The 20,718-nt window shown below is 41.8% G+C and overlaps 1 protein-coding gene across 7 annotated transcripts in view; it reads left to right on the plus strand.

The window, feature by feature from the left end:
* Positions 1-20,718, plus strand: part of AGAP1 (ArfGAP with GTPase domain, ankyrin repeat and PH domain 1) — a 386,106-nt gene that overhangs the window by 232,866 nt on the left and 132,522 nt on the right. For all 7 annotated transcript variants that reach the window (XM_026087248.1, XM_026087283.1, XM_026087275.1 and 4 more), the window contains one exon: positions 15,207-15,311. In XM_026087248.1, coding sequence (XP_025943033.1) covers positions 15,207-15,311 — 105 coding nt within the window. The remainder of the gene's footprint in view (positions 1-15,206; positions 15,312-20,718) is intronic.

Raw genomic sequence — 20,718 nt, forward strand, 5'->3', positions numbered from 1 at the left:
GAAATACCAGTCAAAATGTTGATGATACCAGTACCTAAAGCGATCTCATGCTGGTACTTGGGCGCTTAATATAGTTACTGCAAGCTTGAAACAGCACTTAAATATATGATTTGATCTAAACTCCTGACACGTATTGTATATCAGTGTATCGTTTGTCATCATTTCACAGGAATATTGTGATGATGTAGTTGAGTGACGTGTCAAAATACTCTGGCAATGAATCAAAGGAGAAACCACACAACACAGAAAAGGCCTAGAGATAGTGTAACTGGGTTTTTGCGGGTTTTGAAGCTGGATTTTTTTCCTCTTTTTGCTGATTATTAGTGGCAGTTTATCGCCGTTTTTCTAAGTTTCTACTCTGCAGCGAGGTACTGCATTTGGAGGATAGAAGGAAGTTTCTATAAGGAAGGGCAAGATCAGGAATGCAAATAAACAGCCTTCTGAGAGTGCGAGCCAGCAGGAATACTAATAACTAATGCCACAGCATTCGACAGTGAGAGCATGTGAGCAATCATGTCTTACCAGAAGGGTTTGCTATATTGCCTGCAGCAGTCGGATTTCTGCTCTTTTAAAGTATTGTTTGGTTTTTAAATCTCTAGGATGCACCACGAAGTACATACTGTGGTGTCTTTTATTTTTTGCTTTTTAAGCACTCCAATGGTGGTACCATTTTACTGTCTGTTCTCCCCAGAGATGCTAGAGACGGTGACAGAAGTTTCCAAATGGTGATAGCTATTTTATTTTATTTATTTGTTTGTTTGTTTGTTTGTTAACAACATTGAGATAATAAGAGGAAAGCTGGAAAGTTTGGGTGCAAAATTTGCTACTTTACGGTTAAGAATTTTTCCAAGTGCCTTTGAGGCATTCAGACTTTCAAAGAACTGGGTTTATTAAGGTCAGTGATAAGATAGCAATAGACAGCTTGGACAGAGTTGCAGGGATGACTTAAATTATGACATATTTGCAGATACATTCTGTTAATAGGAAACAAAAGAAGCGTTTTTTTTCCTAGAAGGTATCTTGGAGAGAGCGCTGTGATTTACTGGATGGCGTCAGTGCTTCCTTCCCTTCTCTGGTGCCTTCAGATGGTGTACTGAGGGGATTGATGGGCCCCTCTTCCTTAACGAGTTTTCTAAATTGATTTGGTCATTGCTTTTTGTCACTTTTGTAGAACTAACATTGAAATGGGGGCAAAAAAAAAAAAAAAGGTCCTAATGACACACCCGCGCGTGGAGGTATTAAAGTTGGTAGTACCAAGTTTCATCAGCAGCCGTAATTGACAAATAATACCCCTCATAAATACTGCCAGGCTTTTCAATTAGTTTTCATCTCAAATTCGCGATGCAAAATGATGGCCTGTCAAGTGACAATGGATGACAAAAATTAATAAATTGTCTTCTAAATAGTATGGACACTTGAGAAAAATTGGGCAGCCAATTTAGCACAGCATGAACCGGGGGGAACCTTTTGTACTGTTGCCGTGCCACTAATGTTGTCTGGGTCTTTATTAATGGTGCTTGGCTGCTGCTGACAGTTTTGTTGCTACTGGCAACTTTCTTCATTAAAATTAAAGCCAGCGTCAAATCCCATTAGCCGCACTCTGGGTACCTTGCATTTTTATTTATATAATTTTTTTTTTCTTTACAAACACATTCTTTATCTATAAGAAGTTGGAAAAGGTGGTTGAAAATTAGTCTTAAATCTTGTCTATGGGTGATTACTTAATGAAAGAATAGCTTGGTTTTTTTGTTTTGTTTTTTTTGTCTAACATGTTATAACATGCCAACTCTACAGGCAAGTAACCGCGCACACAAATCCATAACTGATCTTTATAAATTACCTTTTGTGAACATAGTGTTCTTCTGTGTTGCCTGCAAGGTAGCTAGTTCTTAGCTACTCTTTCATAAAGCAGTAATATCCTCCGAAGGAGAGCCGTTTGCTAGCATGGTGTTCTGTTTCTCGGCTCTTTGTTAAACTAAAAACATTAATGATGATGCATGTGTGCTTAAAGCTGAGTGATCAACATGTGTGAAGGACTGGTCTTCTAGGGAGAGTTTCTTTGGAGTAAATCAACTTTGCAAAAGGTAAATCTACAATTTTTTGCAGCTGTGAATTGTGATAATCCACTTTTTTTTTTTCCTCCCCTCCTCTCCTCTGTTAAGAGAACTCCTCCTCCTTAGCTCAGGTTCTGTTCCAAGCTGGAAAGTGTGTTAAGACCCGTAGGGAGGTCAGTATACCCTTATAACAGAAGACCACTGTCTCCTGAGAGCAGAACTCAGAGGTATAATTTTCATGCCTCAACTGTCAATTCAGGCATAAGTCTTCATTCGTAGAAATACATAGCGCAGGACAGCAGTTTTTGCTGCAGCTGCTGTCACTACTGAGCATTGCAAGACATGAAAATGCTGGGTGATGGGCGCACTAAATGCGTGAGAGGTGACAAAGTAACAACAAAGTATTACAGATTACAGCTAAAGAAGAGTTCACACCAACTTCCTTAAGGCTTCCCATGAAAAACCCAACACCGCCAGAAATGTCTCAAATAAGCGCACTGCCAAAAATATCTATAACAGACCGTTGCTTCGCCTTCTGCTCTTACTAACGTGATATACTCTTGCTTGAGTCTTTCCGCTTGGCCTCTCATGTGGCTCTGGCTTCATGTATACGAGGCATTTCTGGGGCTAGGACTTTCCAAGAGAGCTTGGTCACGGCCACCTCGTTACGACGGTGATCAGGGCCATCTCATGTTAACTGTAGTCCTTTATATGATGGACCTGTGCACCACAGCCCGCTTGCTAGCTTCACATGCACATAAGTATAAGGGTGAGCTGAGGAGCTCCTTTCAGCAAATGGGCAAATGGCTTCGGCTACTAATACCTTTTGGCACGCTATTTTCACATCAATATAAATAGAGCAACGCAATTTTCTTATCTATCTAGAGAGAGCAAGTGCTGTATACGAAATGCCATTTAAACATTTGCTTAAATGGTTGCATTCATGAATTATCTTGTATGGTAAGTGGAAAAACAATTAACAATTTAAATGGTGTTTTAAATAGATGCACTTACAGTAATTTTTTTGACTAAAATATGTGCTGCGTGGCTGTCAAACCTGAATTTCAGTTCAGCTGAGATGTAGAGTAAGGGACTGTGTATTGCTCTTAAGAATGGATGCTTTTAAAGGAAAATAAGCTGGTGATCTTTAATTAGCATCAATCTAATAAATCCAAGTTTTGCCTTAACTTTTCCCCCCAAAATCCGTCTTGGTTAAAAAAAAAAAAAAAAAATGGTGTCAGTAGTTAATTGTTGACTGAAGCTTAATATCTGTTGAAGCAAATGAGGCATGAAATATACTGCATAAAGTATTATATCTGGAGTGATTTTAACATTAAAACAATATAACAATTTTTAACTTACTGACACAATATGCAAAATCCTTTATTTTGAAATTGCACTGATTAATGCTGAGCTTGTAAGTGGGGGAGCGGAAGAGTGTGCACCATATGCAAGGCACGGTAGGCCCAGAGAAAACCAAAGTCATTCTGAGAGTTACTAGTCTGCAGAGTATTAAATAAATGTTGGATTGGATCAGGTATTACTTTCATGTGTAAAGGAATACTAATAAAATCCTTGTCAAAAGCGTTGATTTATAACTTCTCAGAAAAGTTCCTTCTAAAGACTGACACTGGCAACATCTCTCTTACTTTATTATACTTTCTATAACATCTATCACAGTAGTAGTGGTTTACTTCAGTTAATGACATAAGTACTTTCATTTTGTGCAGTAGCAAATCAAGATCAAAATGTAATAAATCTGTATTTGAAACTTGTCTATAAATCATAGCCTTAAAAATCACTGGAAATGGCCTCGGCTAGGTTTTCGCTGGGGTTCAGGAAGAAATTGCAGATGTGGAGATACCCTGATCCAGTACAGTCATCAAATATATAGTAAATACTACAATAGGCAAGTGAAGAGGCTTCCGAAATGCTGATCCCAAGTTTATGCTGAAGAGATAGGCCAGTGTCCTTTGCTGAGCGCAGCTGATGCTGTGGGCTTCTCTTAGAGCTTCTAGGAATTGGGCAAGTTCCTGTCGTCTTCCCTCCATGTCTGAGCTAGCCTTTGACGAAAGGCATGAACCTGCAGGAATGTGTTTTTATCCTCTGCTGGTGGCTTTACAGAAGTTGATCAGCAGATGTCATCTAAGTGGTTTTTTTCTTTCTTTCCTTCTTTCTTTTTTGGGGTGGGGGCAAATTTTACACCCCGTAAAATGCATTTCTTCTTTCAAAGCACACAACGGTGAGAGGAGGGTCATGGCCCTTGAGCAGCAGTAGAGGAATCTGGGTGAATAAATATACGCTTCTGTGTTCCTCGAGCTGAACCCAGAATGACTTTGTTTTCAGATGCTAAAGTACAGATTGATTATAAGCACAATCAGAAGTCATTTGTTTCAATGAAAAAGGTGATTGTGTATGTTCTCAAAGGGATTATTTAAAAAGTCATGGCTCTGCTGCTGTTAGTAGATATATCATCTGTACTTTTTTAAAAGGGTGTTCTGCTGAGCAGAAAAATCAAATACATTCAGAGAGAAGGCTGTGTTCAAAATCCTTAGTGCTATTTAAATATTTCTGATCAGAAACTGGGCTTTCTGCCATTTTGGAAGAAGAAAAAGATTTTGCGGGTCCTTTCAAATGGCTCATTTCTGACATCCTGGGATAAGTGTGAGCATAAAAACCCTTTTTTGTTATTTTGTAGCAAACATGCTGTGGTAAATGTTTTGTGTACAGAAGTGTGTGTATATATATTTTTATAAATGGTTTGTTTTTAGAATAGTTGGCTTACACCAAAGTCTGCTCAGATGTTGAGCAAATGGATGTGGTCATAGCAGTCTTTTCATACAGGTGCCTGTTCGTGTCTGGGAATGTTCTTCATTTGTCTAAAGATTTTCCTCTTATTTAAGAAGAAATTGAGAGGACAAGTGCTTCAAGACATTTCACCTGAACGTAGGATATAGTTGGCAGTTCATAGTGTCCAAAGTAGGCTGTGTTCTTCAGGGTAGATATGACATGTCGTTTGTCATAAGGTTGTTCCTTCCCTCTTCCTCCTCTCCCCTGGAGTAGAGAGGTGACCTCTGTGGTAACCAGGTCTGGCGCCGTCTTGGTTTGGAGTATGATGGTCTCTAACCACTTTCCTCATCTCACAAAATGCAAAATACGGTTCCGGAAAGTCTATTCTAAGGAAAATGAAGTTTGTGTTAAAGTTGTATTGAAATATCCTTTCAAAAGTGATCCTTGTTGTAGATCGTTCTTTAAATGGGCAGGTTAAACAGGGAAGAATTACGACTGAATGGGTTTTCCCTCTTTCTGCAGCTTGTTTCAGAGCATTAAACGTGGTTTTAGGGAACTGTAGGAAGGGGGACTCATTTTTAAACCTGGTTATGTCACGTTCGACTCAACCATTTTAATGGGTAACTTCTTCTAGCATGTTAGCATATCTGCTTGTGTGACTGCTCTTTCCGACTTACCTCCTGTTAATGCCTAAAACGCTGCAGGTAGGTGCCTGCCTCAAACAAATGAGCTAAAAAGCATTTCTAAACTAATTTTTCGAGACAAGCGTAGCACTTGCTTTCCATCTCTGCAGTCAGCTGAGTTGCTGCCTCTTGATTTTGTATCTTCTCGGCAGTTGACGTACAGGGACGTTGATGCGTATTCACTCAAGATGCACATGTACTTATTATTTTGTGTTAAGCCAACGTGAAAATGTGACTGGTGGGCCGGGAAATTTCAATCCCTGAAGTCTATTTTAGATATTTAGATATTTTAGTATCTCTGAAGCAGTCCTCTGTCTGAAAGATGCTAAGTCAGTATGTACAAAAGTAAGGTGAGTTGTTTCAAGGGACTTAAGGAATGATCCTTCATTGGGTTTCTTATTCTTTCATCTGTGACGATGAGAGGATGCCAGTTGCCTAACATGTGCTAACTGCATCTCTGAAAGAGTGTCGTCTTGAGTCCTCCTCTGAGTGAATTGGACATCTCAAGTGTGTAAAGACTATGACGAGTCAGCATGTGCAAGTATTGTTTTATTTATATATAAACACATAGATGTGTGTCTCTTTTTCCCTTTCTTGGCCTTGGGGGAGGTTGGAGGACAGAAAATGGGGTGGCTGGAAGGAGGAGCGATGGAGCATCTTTGCACCGTTGAAGCAGCTCAGTGATGGTCCCATCACGAAGCAGCCAAAGTAGTGTCATTGCCTACCCAGCGGCTGTGCGTACTGTGGTCTTTGGGACCAAGGATCCTGTGACAAGAGAGAACAAGGCAAAAAGAAAGAAAACCGAGGCAATCGGGAGATGCTGTTAACTAGAATAATGAAGAAGGTACCCTTCCACTGTAGAAGAAAAAAGATTTTTTCTTACTTTACCCCCACAAAAGACTGAGGCCCAGAGGTATAACTGTTCGGTGAAATTATTTTTTAATGTGGGACACTCCTTTTGATTAAAAAAAAAAAAAAAAAAAAAATCCCATCCTAGAGCAGAGTTTCTGAGGGTTGCTCGCAAAGACCTTTTTGGTCCCCAAAATTTCACGAGGCGAAGTGCGAATCCTTTCCGCACAATAACACGGAGCACAATTTGGGAAGAAAAAAAAAAGAATACACTTTTTTTCCTGCCAGCGTTCTTGGTTTTGTTATTCAGGAGATGCCGCATTAAATTGGATTTTGTGTCCGTCATTATTAAAATGTGAAGTGTGTCGGTCACAAAGCATACATTTCAGGGCAGTTAGCTGAATAATTCTTTTCTTTATTATCCCAAATTACTGCTGAGCTCTGGAGAGGTGAGCAGTTTAGCCAATTATTGCCATTTGAGCTGGATTTGTGGGTGATTAGCTCCTGGTCGAATCCAGTCCTGGCAAGGCCTTTGAAGCCTTGGCTCGTGTGATTTTCGCAGCGGTGAGGTAGGAATAGACGGGGCTAATGACAGGAAGGTCGCGGGGGTGAGGTGACCCGTGCGGGGCAGGGGGGGACGGGGACGGGGGGGGGACGCCCGGCTTGCGCAAATAGGGCAGCCACAATAACAAGTGTGTCGCTAACCCTGCCGTGCATAATCGGAGTTTTATAGGATTGTCGGAGCTGCTGACAGCTCAATTAAAGTGTAACCCTTTGTACCGGCTACCCTGGCAGGACGACAGAAATATTACCAACAAAAAAGGGAGGGGGCCACAGGGGAACTGGTTAAAGCTCCCGTTTTCTTTCTCTGCCCCCCCCCCCTTTTCCCCGGTGCCGCAAAAAGCATCCATTTGTGAAATAATAGGTTGTCCGGGGGAGGGGTACGGTGCCAAACACGGCTCCAAAAAAAAAAAAGAAGCAGCTTCTCTTAAGTGGTCTTCCTCATGTTTCTATGGAAACACTACAGTATCGGGAGAGAAAGTTAAAAACCGGGTTTTAAGCTTTTCGTGGCTTTCTCCCGCGTGGCGCCCCCCCCCCCCCCCCAAAACCCTACTTTATACGAAATACGATAAAGAGAATTTTGAGGGTTCAGGGAGCCTCGCTGTAATGAGAGTGCGGTCGTCCGGCTGCGGGTTGTAACGGCTCCGTAATGATTCTTTTTTTGGGGTTCATCCCCCCCCCATCCCACCCCACCACATTGGGTTTGTTTCTTAAGGGGTTTAAAAAAAAAAAAAAAAAAGCATGTTTTGTTGCTTGCTGCTTTTTCATGCCTGACCATGGAGCTGTTTTTACAGCCGTGTTTCCGCTATTACAGCCTTTTCTGCAGTAGCCGCTCCGCACGGCAACAACATTCGCTTATACCGAATCGCTTTCCCGAGATTATTTTTCCTCTTTAATTTTCACCCAAGCTGCCGCGTCGCACCGAGCTGAGCCGCGTGGACGGCAACTTTGTTTGCGCCCGGCGGCGCCCGACGTCGGAGCCGCGGCGAGAGGCGACGGCTCAACCGGAGCCCGCCGCTGCCGGCCTCTCCGCTGCTGGCTCGGAGCCCTTGGCATCCGCCGGCTGGTTTCTCCAGCGCTAAGATAATGATTTGCATCGCAGCGCGTTTCGCGTTAGCGCTGACGGCGGCGGCGGGGGGGAAGCCACGACTGCCAATGCCAAGGGGTTAATAAACCTACTACTTGAGATTATTAAGGGCTGTGATTTTTTTTTTTTTTTTTAATGGTACAGGGTAAATGGGAACAAACCTTAGAAGGCAACAGAGCTCCGTATACTGTAAGGCAGAAAAACAGCGCGACTTGCTGGGTGTTGTGCCTACTTCAGAGCGGTAAACTGAGTTCTAGAGCAAGAGAGGTGCCATTCCTTTAAAAACATAGCTGTATCTGCATTTTGTAATAGACTCAAGGACTGAGCTTGGTGGAAAAGGCATGGACAGTATGCAATGTGCTATGAATTGTAAAAAGTCTAATTTTGGAAATACTCATAAGCTAGGGCTTACGAAAGAGAGCCCCTTTCACAGCGCTGTCCATTGAAAGCGTAGTCAAGAAGTCTCATAACTTGCTTGGCATCTCCTTCCTTTAAAGATACGTTCTGCATCACCTGGCTGGGGGGGTTTGAAGCGCGATCCTGACCGTTGGGCAAACCTGTGGAGCTCTGGACTTGTGTTTCTCGCTCCAGCTGGGCGTTACAGCAGGGCTGCTGCCTTGGCTTTCCATTCAAATTCCTCTTCTGATCCTAGATTGATCGTCTGCTCTTGCACAATTATCTTTTTGCCTTTAAAATAAGGAGGTTCCTTGTCAGGCGGCCGAATGCGATGCACCAGACGATGGCTTCCTGGTCTGTGGTCCACAAATTGCAGTGCACTCATGTCGTACTCTGTCTTCTCAAGCAAATGGTACTTCTAAATAAAACTAGGTTCTCCTGCTCAGCAAGATCCTGAGGAAACCTTGTCTGTGATGCACTGGAAATATGGACCTACCTCCTGAAACAGTTGCAAGCTGGGGAGCTGTGAAAGCTTCACTTAAAATTACTTGCTGCTTATCAGAAGAACTTGTGCATTACCCACAGTTGGCATGTAAGGTCAAAATCTGGAGGCTGAATTGCTGGGGCAAACAAAAACACGGTAACAGTGAACACTGTATTTTGAAGTTTGCTCTTCCCGTTTACTGTGTCTCTGGTGGTGAGGTTTCTTGGAGGAGTTCAGTAGTCGTTCTTCTTTGGAGGTGACAGTCTTGATCATGGGTATTACAGTGGAGCGTGAAACTTGCCTGATCAGCATTTGGATGATTTTAGTAAAGCTTATTTTCAGTTTAATTTTTTTTTAGTAGCCTGTGTGCAGAGAGCTGGGAAAGTAGCCTTCTGTAGGTAGATGGTCTGTCCAGTTTTAGCAAAACTATTACCTTTTATTCCAAGTAGGTCTCAGATGTTCTCTCCTTTTTGTCTCTGGATGGCACGGTGGCTGGTCGGTCTCAGCAGTAGGTAACCACTTACGGTGCAATTACCTGTTGCCCCATGTTCCTTGTGTTTTGAGAATATTAAAAAAGAATTGAGTTCAGTGTTTTGAACTTATGATTTATCTCCAAGACCGTAAAGCTGATGAATAACATCCATATGAATGGGACAACTATTATCTTAGGATATGTTTCTTGACTGAGGAAGCATCTTCAGAAGCTGTATCCAAAGCTCTGGAGACTACTGTAGTGCAGGTTTTTAAGGAATGCATATCCTTTACCCCCCATGTGCCTGGCTGCGGTAAGAATATATGGGATGGGGGTGGGGGGGTTATGCGATGTTAATGTTAGAAACTGAAGTTTGAGAATATTTGAGGTCTACGGTTTTCTGATCTCTTCGGAAGTCCTCCACTTTCACGTAGCTTTGTTTGGTGGTTCTTTGGATCCCCATTGCCCTGTTATTGTACGAGATGTTTGCTACAGTTTTCCAATTGTAAAAGGTTTAAGCAGTTTTATAGCTAATTGTCCAAAAGACCAACCAGCATTCCCTTCGGTTTCTGGAAATGAAGACTTAAATCTCGTAAATCAGGGAAAGAAACACTTTTTGTCCCCATGATTCCAAATAAGTTGAAATGATGGGCATTTTTAGCTGCTTTTTCCCTAGAGATTTGGTTGCCTACTTCCTATTTCTATGTTGTCTGTCATATACTGGAAGAATGGACTTTAGGACTAGCAACTTGCTCCGGTTAAATGGTCTGGAAGCGAAAATTATCAGTTAAGAAATAATCTCTTGTTTGCAAGAAGATAGATTGGTTCTAGTACTGCTAGTTCGACTAACTAGTGCTGAATAGTCCTGCAAACCTGCAGGGTTCGTCAAGGTTTGTTTACAATGTTAATGGATTTGGAGGAAATGGAAGGATTATTGACCGGAATTCAAATGTAATAGTTGTTTGTGATCTTGACTATAAGTGGTTGACATTGCAGTTGATTTGACTCAGGATCTTTCTGAATGTGGGTTGTTTTTTTTCTTTTATGAACAGGATGCAAATGATGGAGCTGTATAAAATTCATAAAACTGCTGGCTGCTAATCATAGTTATGAGAACCGAAGACCTGAGTGGAAAATTAAGAATTTATGCTGTTAATGATTAAGTAGAAGATTACATATTTCATTCTGTCAAAACAGCATCAGGGTAACAGTATGGGGCTGGCTAAAAATTAAGGAGGGGGAAGAAAAAAACAACAACAAAAAAAAACAACAAAAAAAGTGAAGTCAAGAGCTACAGCTTGGGCAAACGAAGAAAACCTGTTGTCACCTAGGCTGTGATTGCTGGTAATAGGCTGCTGGTGACAGACTCCGTCCCTTGTGGCCCCTGCAAAGTGGGAAAAATAAAATCAAGCATGACCGGGAGTGCAAACTATTAGTTCTGTGGGCCAAGTCAGGGCTGTAGCCATCTCTGTAACAGCTAGGATGTGCCTTTTGGTAACGTTTATTTACGGGAGGTACGTAAGTCTCCTCCGTCACCATCTATCCAGCAACTTTGAGGGGTGCTCTTTTGAATGGTGATAATTTGCTGCCTTAAAACCTGAAATATTTCCTTAAAATGAATTTGTAGTTCTTTCACCATTTGTCTTCGTTTGTTGTTGAAGCGGGCAAGGTTCGTAGCTGACAGGAAGGCATCCAGAGTGCCTAAATTCAGCTGATATTCAGCATGTTCAGATGAGCAGTGTGTATTGTACGTAGCGGTCCCTTGACCGGTGGTCTTTTACCTTACATCCAATCAATGCTATACTGGAGGCCTTTCATTAGCTGCTCCTACTCTCCCAATAACGATCAGGATGCAGAGCTTGATAGCAGCCTGTAACTTCTCCTGGTGCCCTCAAGCTCAACAACATAAGCTGATTGACTCAGTTAGGGCCCCAGTCTCTAACAGCAAATGCAATCAATAAATCTTTGTTGGTAAATAATTGCTATTGAACAGAGTTTTAATATAAATTTATGAGTGGTGTTTTATCACAGCTTGAGGCTACAGCAAGCCACTGAGTGATGGATTTCAGATAACACTTACATTCATTACATTAACTTTGTAAGTTATTTAAAGCTTGTACACTTAACATTGCTTTTGGCTTGCAATGACCTCCTGGGACTAGACGTAGCATGCACATTACTAATAAAGAGATTGCAATACATACAGACAGTTCCTCAGTTTTCTTTGCACGGTGGTGCAGTTCCTTGAGCGAAACCCAAGGAGTGAAGTTCGTGCGCTTTAGCTGAAGTATTTTTCCTGTTGCTCATTAAAAGTACAGGCAGCGCTGTCTGGTAGGAGAAGTGTTCTGCCATTAGGTTCAGAACCGCAATTTTGGAGGGAAGGTGGTAAAATTTAATTTGAAGTGTTAAATTCTTCTCAGTTTGAGCAAATTGGAGGTGTTAAATTCTTAAAGTATAGAATCTTGAGGCTGGGGTCAGCAATGCTGAACTGCAGTGCTAAAATTGCGCGGGGAAAAACTGTAGCGCATGGAAGATTTGACACAAATTACTCAGGATAAGTAATGTTATCTGATTAATAACAATTTGAGTTGATTCACTTAGTTCAGGAAAGTCCCTTACTGAATAGTTGGGAGAGTAAATGTGATTTTTACGATATCCTATGGGTACGTGTGGCCTGTTTGACTCTGGAGCTCTGTAGATATACCCAAGGTGCCTCCAAATTGCCTTGGAGGTACCAAAGGTCAGCGGGAACCACTGTATCTGGTTTCCTAGGCAGAGTACCTGATGGGGCTTAATGTAGACATAATGCGACTCAAGTGAAGGTTTTGTGGGTTTTTTGTTGTTGTTGAAGTAATGTTTCTTGTCATATCTGGGCCATTTATTTATTTATTTATTTAGGTTTAGTTAATGTTAAAGTGCATTTATAACTGATCTAAACTCCAATACTAAGAGCATTTCTCAAGACCATTCTATATAATTATCACAGACAAAGTGGCAGTCTCTGGCCTTGGAAGAAAAGTGTGGTTTGTATGTGCTTCTAGGCTTTGTAACTCTTTATGTTAGCTCCTTGTGTTCAGAGCAGTTTTCTCTGCAAGTATTGCAAAACATTTTTTAATGCTCACCCAATACAAAAATCTTTTCTTTTATGTAAGGTGTTCCCTAAAGCAAATGGTCTGGGAAATCTGATTTGTTTGCTAGTAAGACATAAATAGGGAGATGTTAGATGTTTCACGTTGAATGGGATTCTCCTATGTGAAACTGGAATTTCATTTGAAAAACAAGGTGCAACCTCCATTTTGGATAATAATTTCTTCATTTAGACCCCAAAATAGAATTTCTTAATTCACACCTGGGCAGTAACAAAACCACTATCTAATAAAAAATTATGGAAGTAGAAAGCTTTTAAAATATCATCACAATTTGTTGAGTTTATAATTGGCATGGATTGGAAATCACATAAGGAGTGACATGTTTTACGTGTAGCGAAGGGACAGTTGAAAAGGTGTGAAATATATTTCTACTTTCTTCAAAACTTAAAAAATATATATCACTCGTGTGATCCTTATGGCTTTTCTCCCATTAAAAGGTCTGAGGAACAAACACAGCAGAACCAACGCAGGGAAACAGCTTTAGGAGAGTAATTTTTGATCCGTATAGCGTAGTGATAACTAGAATTGGATCCCCCTAAATGCAAGCACACGGACCGTAGGTGAAGTATTAAAGATTGGAAAGGTGAAGCGGCAGATCACAAACAGCCGAGTCAAAGGCAGAAATAAGCTTTCATTTTTTTAATAGAAGAAAACAACGCCTCTACCCACCAGAAGGCTGTAATTGGGATGCGCCGCTCGCCGAACCTTTTGTGAGAAGCCATCTCAGAAGCCCATTGGGGTTGCTGAAAGTTTGAGGTTGAGCTGCCTAAATGTAGCAATGAACAGCATGAAAAAAGAGACCTGACCCCCGGCTGGTCGGAAACTTAGAGTTTGTCCCAGGGTCTAATTTGGTCGCTGGGCGCAAGCTTTTATTTGCAGTCCCATCCACAGATTGCTTTGAATTGCCAAGGGTGGTTCTCCTGGGCTTTATTCAAAGTATTTGTCCAGGAACGGGCAGTTGTGAACTCTGATTTATTTTATTTTATTTATTTATTTATTTATTTTTCCTTCCCATGTGGAGTCATCTCTCTGGTTGCAAAAAGAGTTATTAATTCACCTGGCTTGTGGCACGGGGCTTTAAGCTGAGTATTGAAGATCTGGAATTGGGGACGGGAGGGATTTTTCTAGCTCTGGAACAGATCTAGTCACGTAGTGGCACAGAGTCCACCCTTGTCCACTCATGGTTTCGGGGTTTGGTCTGAAAGGGCACCATTTTATAAAGTCGCGTGTTTAGTGAGAAATCATATAGCACAGCTTGCTTTTCTAAGGATGTGCCCACTTTAACAAAAACTCAACAACAGTTAGGAACAGCATGCTTAACAGTGCGACTTTTTGTTGTTGTTCTGTGCTCCCTAGTGCGGTTCTTCTGTGTTTTTAAGTTTCTTTAGAATGGAAATACTCTTTATATGGGAATAAGAGCATTGAAACTTGTATTAGTTCAGATTCCTGGTTATGATATATTGAAACGAATGTAAGTGACTTTTTTTTAAACCCAGAACTTGGTCTTTGAAACTGCTGACTACTCGTGGTACTACTGTTTGTACTAAAATGTCACATCAGATATGGAGTTAGACCTGTGTTGTGGTACAGCGGAGACGGTACCGCAGTGCCCTCCCAGGAGCCTGGCTAAGAGCTAATCAGCTAAAGCTTTCAGTGACCAAATTACTGTATGTATTTGTTAGGAACCGTCTTCTGACTTGGTTTGGAGATTAGAGTTTCCTAGGGAAGTGTGTTGCTAAAGCATAGGTAGATATACCACCTTCAGCATGCTAGGACATGTTAGGCTTTGCTTTTCAAAGTGACTTCTGTTTTAAGCTGAGAACAGATTGATATTGTAATTCTAGTCCATTTAGACATGTGTGTGGGTGGTTGTTGTTGTTGTTTTTTAATCTAAGCCATTGACTGGTAAAATTCAAAGGTGCTTTTAGATCAGATGTGGTTTGTGGGAAGGTGAGTCATCTTGCCCCCCCTCCTTCTTCTCTCATTACATCTATTTCCCTAAATTATCCAGAGTGTATTGGAAAAATTCTTTCATTAGCCTTGTTTCCATTGCCCAAAACTAGTGTTCCTCTTTGCTACAATGGATGGTTAGAAGGGTTTCTGTGCAGTGTCACCGTACTGAAAAGGGAATGAAAACACGGATCCGCACAGCTCCCTGTGTACGGAGAGGCCAAGCCTGAACAACAAAGGCATCCACAAATAGGAAAAAGCAGAGAAGAGCATGCTGAAGTGAGCAGAAGCCATGACTGCATGGAAAATTCACTCCTCCCGAGATATCACATTTATTTTAGAGTTTTAGGAAACGCACTGCTGTCTTTATCAGCTTGGAGTGTGTGTAGGTAACCTTATTCTGTGTCACGATAAAATACACTTTTCTGAGGAGTGAAATTCAATGCAAAAGGGCATTGTTTGCCTATTGGACAAAGCCAGTATTGATACAGTGTTTTCTGTTCACTTGACTTGCTTTATAAAGCTATACTTAGAGCTTTTGCTTCTAAATCATAAGTGCTGGAGCTGCCAGTGGTGAAAAGGTGCGTCATGGGAGAAACGGGGGACACAGAGCAAGATGTAGAAGAAAACATAACTAAAATGTTAGCAATTATATTTAGCTTTTTCTATGTCTTAAGTAGTTGCGCATTGGCAAAATAGTGTTTAATTATTATTTTTTCCTCCTCTAACAGGGTATGCTGCTAAAACGAAGTGGCAAGTCATTGAATAAAGAATGGAAGAAGAAGTATGTTACATTGTGTGACAACGGTGTGCTGACTTATCATCCTAGTTTACACGTAAGTACGCCATGCCCTATACATTCAGCAGATGTCAAGCCTTGATAAAGTAATGTTAGTAAGTTCATCCAGACACATGTTTTTGTCAAGTCCTTTTTGGTGGAGAAACTTCTTTCTCTCCCTTTACTGCCTTTCCCCACCTCCCCAAAAAAGCACAATCTGAAATAAAATTCCACAGTGAAAGCGTATGTGGACAGTTAGGATCCGTTAAATCCACTGGAACTTGAATCCCAGAGGCAGTTGAAAAGGTTTAAGTGTTTATTTTGCGCTGATGCTTTGCGTGGTCTTGCTGTCAATACCAGGATTAAAAAGCACCACCACCAACAAAAGGACTTTATAAGGGAAAGTGTCCTGGGTGCCGTCAATAGTGAGGAAGTTTTCTGGTATTTGTCAACGTGCAATGGTTACGATCTATTCAAGAAAGTAATTCTGAGCAGCTTTCTAAAAATGATGTAGCTATTAAAATATGTGCCATAAAGCATTTTTATGTTGGTGCGTAATATTGTTTCTGCCCAAGCATCTCGTCTGTCCCTCTGTGTGTGTAGCACAATCCATGGGTGGAAGGAGCATGGTGATCCGACTCAATGCAAGCACATTTTGTAGCTCCTAGGCCAGTTAGCAGAAGGAAAGATGAGATTTGCCAGAGATCATTCCATGCCAAATCAATTCAGAAGGTAGGGCTGAAATGGAGACTACAGTTCGGGGAACTCCCAGGCGATCCAGCCTCTTCTGCTCACTTTCTAGTACAGGCAACAGAAATGCAGAAAACTTCATGACCTTCACCAAGATCTTTAGAGTCATATCAGGTCTTGTATTTAATAATAAAGCCCATCAGAAAATCAGAGGGTGGCCGGTTGTATCATACTTGGGCCAGTTGTTTCTAAAGCTGTTGGTGTCATGGGCAAATTTTTTCATTCAGAAGCGAAAATTAAGGTTCCAACCACATGCATTTCTGTAGATGTGCCCTTGGGCTTGTAGACTTGCATGTGGATCTGGAAGACAACTTCTGTTTTAGACGTGCAAAGTCACAGTGCTGTTGTGGTTGCACCAACTTAGTGTTCCCTGTCTGCTAAATATTAGCACTTTCTCTGGCTTGGCACAAGACTTCATAGTCTCAATTCCTGTCCTAATAATGCTTTGCCATAGCTTCTGATGTCACTTCCATGTCTCATAAAAATTATTAAATAAGTTACATGACAACTAGCTGCAAGGCGTTGCTGCTTTCCATCAGAAATCATGTCCCTCAACCCTTGTATTCTGTAGTGAGGTTTTGTCCTTTTTTTCCACTGTTCTTTTTCTGTGGAGCTAGACAAGTGTCTGGCTTCTTCAGTCTTGGGAGAAGCTGCCTTAGCGCCTTCAGCGTTTGGAAAATCTGCAGCAGAGTAGTCTTGAAATACCCAAATTATGCATTGGTATTGCTCACAGAAGGGAAGCGCAGGTACCGCGTATGTTTGAGGCAGCCCTCCTGGCGTTGGTTCCCCTCAGACCGTGATGGCCAACTGTGGGTCATGAAGCCAGAAGTGGGCAGGCAGCCCTTGCCTGTGCCCAGGTCCCTTCCTTGCTTTGTCCAAGGGCTCTATTGTTCCCACCCGGGGACGTGCACATGTGTGTGTTTTTCATTGCCTATCGCAGACAATAGAGCGCTTCTCTCCAGGCTTCCCTGGAGCTGCTTCGTCTCCCCCAGAGTAAGAATCCTTTGAGATTAGAGGTAATTACTTTGAGATTAGAGGAAAATCCACTGGAGATTAGAAAGAATCCATTTAAAGAAGAAGTAATTACTTGCCTGTAATTGTTTCCCTCTCTCCCCCACCGTGCCCCCACCCTCCATAAGAAAAAGGTACCCATCTCCATACTGCTGTTTGCTCAGGTCTCCTTTCCTAGGTCTGCAAGGTTTGTAACTCGCTCCTTTTGTCTTGGCTGTGTTTCAGCAGCTAGCGAGTAAGGGAGCAGACTCATCTCCTACTGGACAAGAAACTACTGGGGAAAACGTAGTACCCGGTCAGGGGCTTCTCAAGACACCCTCACCAAATTCAGTGTCTAGGAATTCCTGGGGTTCTGCTCATTCACCTTAAAATCTTTCTATGATGTGATTTATATTATAAACAATGAGGTTTGAATGACTTATCCCTATTGACTTTAGCCTTGAAAGAGTCACCGCGCTACTCTTGCAGTGCGTTTCAGTGCTGTCAACGGCACGTTTATTGTCAATTAGCTGTTGTGAAGAAACTCTGCGGAGCGGTCTTAATCTGTCAGTCAATTGTACATCAGGTGGTCACTGCAGACATATTTCTTGTTTGCACCTTGCAATTCATGATGGTGGTGCCGCTCATTTTGACATGCTCAAAAGTATCATTATTAGTCAAAAGCCTCCACCTGAACTGGGGAAGCAATGCAAGGTGGACTTGACATTTTTATCCCAGTGCTCCTCTGTCTATTGGTCTTCTGCCCTTGGGTTGGAAATGTAAGTAGCATCTCCTCTGCCCAATGCAAACCATAGTGCATGGTGAAGGAGAGGCAGGACAAGATATTTGAAGCCAATTGTGCTCCCACTACAATTTGTACAAAACTCTATAGGTAGCAAAGCTAGAAAGTTAGAATTTGCTCTTGGGTGGTGTTTTTCATTTTTCTTTTTTTTAATATTGTGGTTGGGTTGCTGTTTCGGCTGCTTTGTAATGTTGTTTTGAAAATGAAAGGCATTATTCTTACCAACCTTCCCATTAAATGACACGAAAGAAAAGCACTTCTGTTAATCACCTAAAGTCAGTTTCTTAAATTCATGAGAAGGCTCAGCTTTAATCTGCCGGCTTAGTTATCCTCAGTTATCGCAAGCAGGCAGGGCGTTTTGGTTGTACAAAATTTTGCGGTTGTATTTTTGTGAAGCGTAAGGTGGGCTGGCCTCTAGTGGTGGCAGGAATAAATGAGGTTAGAAGATAGCTTGGTCTTTCCAGGCTGTGGCTTGAGTTAGACCGTAGGACTTGGTTGAAAATTTGCATCGGGAGAACCTATTAAAATATTTAGCGGCTGATAGTGAGCACTGCTAAATCCTGCTTGACATATGGCCCAAAATGGATCAGTTGTCTCTACTGTCAGATGTGTCAGCTGCTCAGACACAAAGGCGCTGCTTTTTATTACAGTGAATGTCTCTGTATCGCGCAAATCAGCACTGTTGTCCCCCTCTAAAAAAGGATAGGCTACAAAATGAAAGCTTTTGAGATAAGGGTGGAAATCAAGTTAGCATCCGAGGTGTCCCTGGAAGGGTCAAGGCGGTTTGGCAGGGTAGCATGTTGAAATGACTGCTGCATTGTGCCAGCTAAATAAGTAACTGTGAATGCCACCAGCTTGACGTTTTACACAATAGCTAAATGGATATTCCTCCTTTTTAAGAAAGTGGGGGAAGAGAATAACGGGGAAAGAAAAAATATGTACATAAGCACCCTACTGTTTTCTGGCTTGGTCGCATTCGTTTTTTTTTTTTCCAAGAGCCTCAAACCTTCTCTTCCCTTGGGATGCCTAGGAGCTACGCTGATAGAAAACGGTGGGGATAATGAGAGAGCACTTTGACCTGCAGGCTTCAAAGTTCACCCGAGCTCCCTATTCATCTTATACTTCTAGAGTAGAGCCATTGAGTAGAAGACTAAAATTCGGGCCGACAAATTCAGCATCAGCCTCCCCAAAGGGCCCCGTGGGAATTTGTCTAGGCATCTCTTGGCTTTTAATGGCAGCATGCCATATGTAAGGGCTCCTGAAATGTATTCACCGGGATACCTGCTGGGCACTGCTCCATGCGGCTGCTTTATGTAAGCCTTATTCTGAGGAATCGCTGCTGTTTCGCCTCCGCCTGTCTTCCGGAGGGTTGCCATCATGCCACAGGTCAGTAGATGACAAAGCCTTGGCTGTGGATGTCCACGTCCACATCCCATCATCATCACCGCTGCTTGTTTATGAAGAAAAAAACCCCAAAACCCTGAAAACTTAGCTTTTTCAGAGAAGGAGTTTTTCCTTTTATATTTAATTTGTTCTAGATATGTGTTCAAATGAATGCACAGCACTGTGGCAGCTTAAGAGGAAGAACAGCTTCATAAACATATTAGAAGGAAGGTCTGATGACCATCCCTAAAAGCCCATCTAGAACATGCATGGTATATACATACTGTTGTCCCTATGCAGCAAGGTTTCCTTTAACTTGCTGAGGTCTGTGCAGCAGTAGCGCTGATGTTTAAATCCTGCTCCTGTCCTCACTGATCGAGTCTGACCTGCACCAAGGCGTGTAGGGTTGTAGCAACGACCAATGGGGAAAATCTCTCCTGAATCTACTTGAGAAGCACGTGAATGCAATCAATCTGCTCAATTTGTTTGATAGTATCCACAGTTTTACAACCTTTTCTTAAAAATAATGCTGACTGGGACTTAGCTTATGTGAGCTAACTCAAAAGAAAGCATTAGCAATGTTTTTCTGTCATCCAATGAAGTGGATATATCCAAAAACTAAAAAACCAAAAAACAGTGAAACTTCAGCATGGCCAGGAGTCATCTCTGATACTAGGCTAAACTTTGCACAAAGGCTTCAACAATATATTTTAAAGACAGGCCTTCTCAGGAGGTGATATAAAGCAGCCACAGTACTTTGGCCTGCAACGTTCTTCGGAGACTTGGGGGCGGTAGGCTGGGTTTTTGGTTGAGTTTTCGTGTTTGTTTTTTCCTGTAGGAAATGGCTAGAGTTCTTATGACAAATGGAAGACTTTTGAAATCGCCATGTATATTAATATCTGGCAGCGTTGCAGATCCTGGCACTTTTCCCAAGAGGCCTCGTAATATTTAGTGCTTTTCTTAAAGCTACAGTTGGGAGTCGGTTATCAGCTCTCACCGTTTTCGTGAGAAGTTTGAATATAGAAAGCCAGCTTGCAAATAACGGGAGCCCTGTCTTTCCTATATTTTTTCAGAGAATCTCATGTTTGAGTTTCACACTTTCTTTGTTTGGCCTGTTGGCTCTTGCGCTGTAGAGCTGACGGTTGCTCTGGACGAATAAGCTTTTGTCTGTGAGTAATTGCCTACAGACCTCGTTTTGGTTCAGCCTTCTTTTCAGGGCTGTGTGTTACCTCGGGCTGTTTAATAGCCCCAAAGCGTGGTGTTTGTGTTACTTCAACAGAAATATTCATATTTCAAAAATGCCATTGTGTGCGCCCGTTTTTTCCACTTTATTGCATGAGATGCCGTTGTGCCTCTTGAAAGAGCTGCGACGGGAGCAAACCATACAGAACAAAAACGATATAGTTTAAGTGCATACATGTGTTTGAAGCAATTAATGCTTAGGTTCATATTATAGTTACTATATCCGTTAGAATGCCTACGACATCGGTTAAGGTAGAAAACCAAAGTGATATGACAAGTTACAGCATCTCTGTATAAC

This window comes from Apteryx rowi, unplaced genomic scaffold (assembly GCF_003343035.1).
Source record: "Apteryx rowi isolate R43461 unplaced genomic scaffold, aptRow1 scaffold_12, whole genome shotgun sequence".
Lineage (NCBI taxonomy): Eukaryota > Metazoa > Chordata > Aves > Apterygiformes > Apterygidae > Apteryx > Apteryx rowi.